Source organism: Grammomys surdaster, unplaced genomic scaffold, assembly GCF_004785775.1.
Source record: "Grammomys surdaster isolate TR1022 unplaced genomic scaffold, NIH_TR_1.0 124721, whole genome shotgun sequence".
Classification (NCBI taxonomy): Eukaryota; Metazoa; Chordata; class Mammalia; order Rodentia; family Muridae; genus Grammomys; species Grammomys surdaster.
Window position 1 is genome coordinate 6633 of NW_021619681.1, and position 4806 is coordinate 11438.

The window sequence follows — 4806 nt, forward strand, 5'->3', positions numbered from 1 at the left end:
ATGGAGCTTGTTGGTGTCAGTGCAGGTACCACAGAGGCCAACGGAGCGGGAGCACAGAGAGCTGTGACTGGCTGGATGAAGCTGTTGGGAACTCAACTCGAGTCCTCTGACACAGAGGTATGTACTCTTAACCACTGGGCCACCTCTCCAGTCCCTCCCTCTCATGTCTGATCTGGGGCTCCAGCCGAGCTTAGAAGCTCACACTGACCTCTTGAACTTGCCACCATGATGTCGGCTCTGCTGTCAGTGTCCATAATGTTGGCTCTTGGCAACATAATTTGAGTATTTTGCTGTATTTTGGTTTTACTATTTAATAAACAAAGCAGTAGATAGCAATATGAAAAGACTAAGCCCCACATGCTTTTCCATTACCACACACAGAGAAATCACTAGTATGCTAAAATTGTGTCTTCTAACCTATGAAGTAGAAGTTCTACAGATCTGAAGCTGTGATGGTGGCCATTTGTATCAGACATCGACTAGTAACCTTGCTAAATACTTAACATGTATAATATTAGGAAGTAATTACTACTCACAAACTTTATTTCACAGATGAAGAAACATTAGAGATTAGTAACATAATCACCTGCCAAAGCAGTGAAGCCAAGATCGGCTTGGGTTCTAGCACCAGACACTGTGTTCACCCCTTACCATAATACCTTGAACAAGCGAATTCATGAGGATAGGAATCATTGTCCTTATCCATAAAAAGAGGAAAACAACGCTCAGCTCACTGCCTGACCCATAGGATGCATGCTTGTGTGTGCAAGCATGTGAGTACACATGCACACATGCATGTACATGTACAGTCATACACACTTACTCAACTTTATCTTATGATTAACAATCATACAGAAAATTCTAGAAATGTAAGAGGAACTCTGGCCTATGACAGACTTTTCTTTTTACTAACACATGTAGACTAATAAAAATAAGCACACTCAAAAGTCATAACCCATATGAGTGCCACCCGCTGTTTGGTCCAGCTGGATCAGGTCTAAAGCACTGACTCACCACTGCCTCCTGCATGACAGTTGAGGATTGGTGCCTACACCAGGCCTGCCAGCTTTAGAGGCGTTCTCTATGTTCTCCTTTTATGTCTTCCAATTTAAAAGTAATGAGATGTCACATGCCTCACTGAAATCATAGCTATCTGTATGCTTTGGCCCAAAGATCTTTCTTTATCAACAAAAGTTTGAATCATGATTTAAGAATAAGAATACTTTTGTTCAGTTTTTTGTTTTGTTTATTAAGTTCAATTGTATACCCCTTGACTAGATTTACAAGGCTAATTTTTATTATGTAAAGAAATAGATTAGAAAAACACAACCTTATTGTAAATGTTTGCCCTTAATACTTTAATGCTTCTTGTAGGCAGAGATACTGTGAAGCTGCCTGTTTGCCTGTTCTGCAGACTGTGTGCCAATCTACATACTAATCAGACTATAACTATATTTACAGTCTATATATAAAAACTGATATATTTCAAATACAGAAAGTCTGATATTTCAGATATAAACTGATATATCCCTGGAAAGAACATATACCCTAGACTCGGTAAACTTTTATTAAGTTTTTTTTTGTTTTTATGTGTATGGCTGTTTTGATTGTATGTAAGTTTGTATACCATGTGTGTTCCTGGTTCTCAAGGAGGCTAGAAGACGGCTTCAGATGCCCTAGAACTGAAATACAGAGTTGTGAGCCATCATGTTGGTACTGGAAATTGAGCCTGGGTCCTCTGAGGGAGTAGCCAGTGCTCTTAACTGTTGAGCCATCTCTCTAGCCCAACTTTTAAAAACTTTTTAAAAAAACTTGGAAATAGATTCTTCTCTCATATAAAACATCAAGTCCACAGATTCCCCCCCCTCTACTCCTCCCAGCGTGCCCCTCTCCACCAAACTTCCCTTCTCCCCTAGATACACTCCCTGTTTGTCTCTCTTCAGAAAAGAGCAGGGGTTTCCAAGGGATAATATTCAAACAAGACAAAACAAGATAAAGTAAGACAAGGCAAAGCCACTCATAACAAAGATGGACAAGGCAACTCAGTAGGAGGAAAAGAGTCAAAGAGACAGCCTCTCCCACTGTCAGGAATCCCACAAAACATCAAGCTAACAGAGCAACATACACACAGACGTCCTGATGCCTACTGCCTTTATTGCTCTGGCTTCTGCTTTAAGGCACCATCATGCCTGTCAGAAACTTTTCTTTCAGTGTTGAGTAGCATAGGCTACAACCAGCCCAGCTGCTCTGTCTCAGTGACTCCAGAGGCTTACCTTGTAGAAGATTGACTCTGCAGTGACTATGGTAGAAACAGATTCAGGAGCTTTGATAGGCTACAAGAAAACAGATGCAGAAACATTTGTGTACCTATATAGTATGTATGGGCATTTTCTCATCTACATGAGAATTATCTCATTTGAAAAAAAAACCAAAATACTGTTATTTGGTGACAGAAACTACTAACACACACACACACACACACACACACACACACACACACGCATGCACACATATACAGAATGTGAAACAGGTAACTAGTTCCACTATTTTTTCTACCAGTATTTTCAAAGTGCTGAAAACAAAAGGTGGCGTTTCTGATTATGCTGCTGGGCACTAATACACACACAGCTCTCTAGCGCTCCAATAGACATTAACATCTTAAGTATAGAAATACAGTGGCTCTAAAAGTCTGAGCCTGACAGGATGGAAATTTTTTAAAATGTACATATAAATATAAAATGAAAAATCTAATTTTGTTGCAAGCCTGAACTCTTTAGGGTTCTTAGTTATTTGCCACAGTGCACCACCATTAAAATCCCTTTTTAGAACTGCAACGCAAACTTTATCACAACATCAAAATGGCCTTTCCTGTGACTCTGTGCCATTTTCCAAGAATGGCTATGCAGAGAAATTGATAATGGAGTAACTGAATAGAACGCAGTCTTCAGAGTGTGACAACCTGAGCTGGACCCTGGGAACTAAGGCAGGAGGGAGCCAGCTCCTAAAATCTGCCCTCTGACCTCCACATATGTACCTCAGCATATGTACCTGCACGCATATGTATACCATAAAAAATACATTTAAAAAGAAATGAAGCAACTGGGCCTGGGAGAAGGCTCAGTGGTGAAGAGCACTGGCTGTTGCAGAGGAGCCAGGTCGGTCCGCAGCACCCACATGGCAGCTTATAACTGTGATCCCAGGACCAAGGGATCCAACGCCTTCTGCATATGGCAGCTTATAACTGTGTGATTCCAGTACCAAGGGATCCAACGCCTCTGCTAGACTCTGAGGTACCTGGTATACACATGCAGGCAAAACACTCATACACATAAAATAAAAATAAATATTTAAACAAGAGTCTACAATCTTTATGTCTCTTCTCCTGGACCCATTTTACAAACGAATATGCCTACTTTTAGAAAGGCATTTACTGGCAAGTGAGGCATTCTTGTTCCAAAAGTAATAACCAAGCTGAGATAAACAAAACAAAACACCTACAATATCATTCACTGCCCCAAACAAACAAAAAACCTTACCGCAACAGACTCTAGCATGAGATTTTAAACAATCTTCATACGTCAGGTTTAGAAAAATTTTGGATTTATAATCACCAAATTCATCATGAACCAATAGATACATTTTTTTCTGGTGCTATCATAACAAATAAGGTATTGATGAATTAAGTTATTTGCCCCACTTTTTAAAAGACAGAAAAATTTTTCTGAAACGCATTCAGTAGATCAGCCTAGCCACAAACTCAAGAGATCCACCCGTATCTGCCTTCTGAGTACAGGAATTAAAGGTTAGCACCATCACTACTCCTCAAAAAATGTTTCTTAATTAACTATGTATCAAGAACCATAACTTCAAAAAACTGTCAGTGAACAAATTTAACCAATTTACAAAAGAACCATAATTTCTCTTTGCATAGAGAATGTGACACACTTAGCTAACTTATACAGCATTTCTCTTAGACTCATTTTTTATATTTTTTCAGATGAAAAATTAAAGCTGAAGGAAAAACAAACAGAAACGGCTTTCCTAACGTCCGATATTGCAAGAGTCTTAAAATAGAGCTTGTCTTTTGGGAACTCTTGCCTTCCCTCTAGAATAATGCATAAATGCTCCCAAGAGGTACACTGTGTTCAATAATGAATAGAGAAAGCAGTGGCAAGCCCCACCATACCCACAGTGCCCTATCAGGAAACACAGTCCACAATCATCTTACATTTTTTAACTTAAAAATATGTCTTCTCCCTTTTCCTTTGGTGGAAACTTTCTTTTCAGCGGTTGGAGCAGATTTGTACTTGGTATTTCTGAGCCGAGCGGACCTTCTGTGAATTTCTTGCTTACTCTGTTACACAATTTAGAGAAAAAGAAATTAAAACTGCGGAAGAAAACACAATACAACAATCTCACAAAGATCGGAGGATGCACTTTGTTAAAATACTTAGAAGACCCTGGGCTGAGTTGTCAAACCCATGAGATGGCGCTGCTTTCAAGCAGGACGACGACAGGAGTGGGTGGAGGCCAAGGCGGGAATTATTTATTCGTTTGTTGAGCTTATTGCACAGGTAAAATATCTATTTACCCCCCCACACACACCAAAAAAAAGTTCCCTGCATACCTCATAACAGAATTCTAATGCTATCGTTTTAAACGACCTAATAATTTATTAACGTAACCACAAGGACATAATAGGCAAGAGGTCCTCGGCCGACAACCAAATGCCCCGGTTCGGCTGACCCGGCGGGCTCACCTGCTTGCCGCCCCCGGCCCCGTTGCTCTGCGAAGGGCCGGCCGAGG

At 40.3% G+C, this 4806-nt stretch overlaps 1 protein-coding gene across 1 annotated transcript in view; it reads right to left on the reverse strand.

The window, feature by feature from the left end:
• The window catches only part of LOC114636629 (GATA zinc finger domain-containing protein 1), a gene marked incomplete at its 5' end in the record, with an annotated part of 9337 nt that extends 4536 nt beyond the window's left edge, over positions 1-4801 (reverse strand). The window contains 3 exons of the mRNA XM_028784692.1: positions 2274-2333; positions 4229-4354; positions 4760-4801. Coding sequence (XP_028640525.1) covers positions 2274-2333; positions 4229-4354; positions 4760-4801 — 228 coding nt within the window. The remainder of the gene's footprint in view (positions 1-2273; positions 2334-4228; positions 4355-4759) is intronic.
• Between the last annotated feature and the right edge of the window lie 5 nt (positions 4802-4806).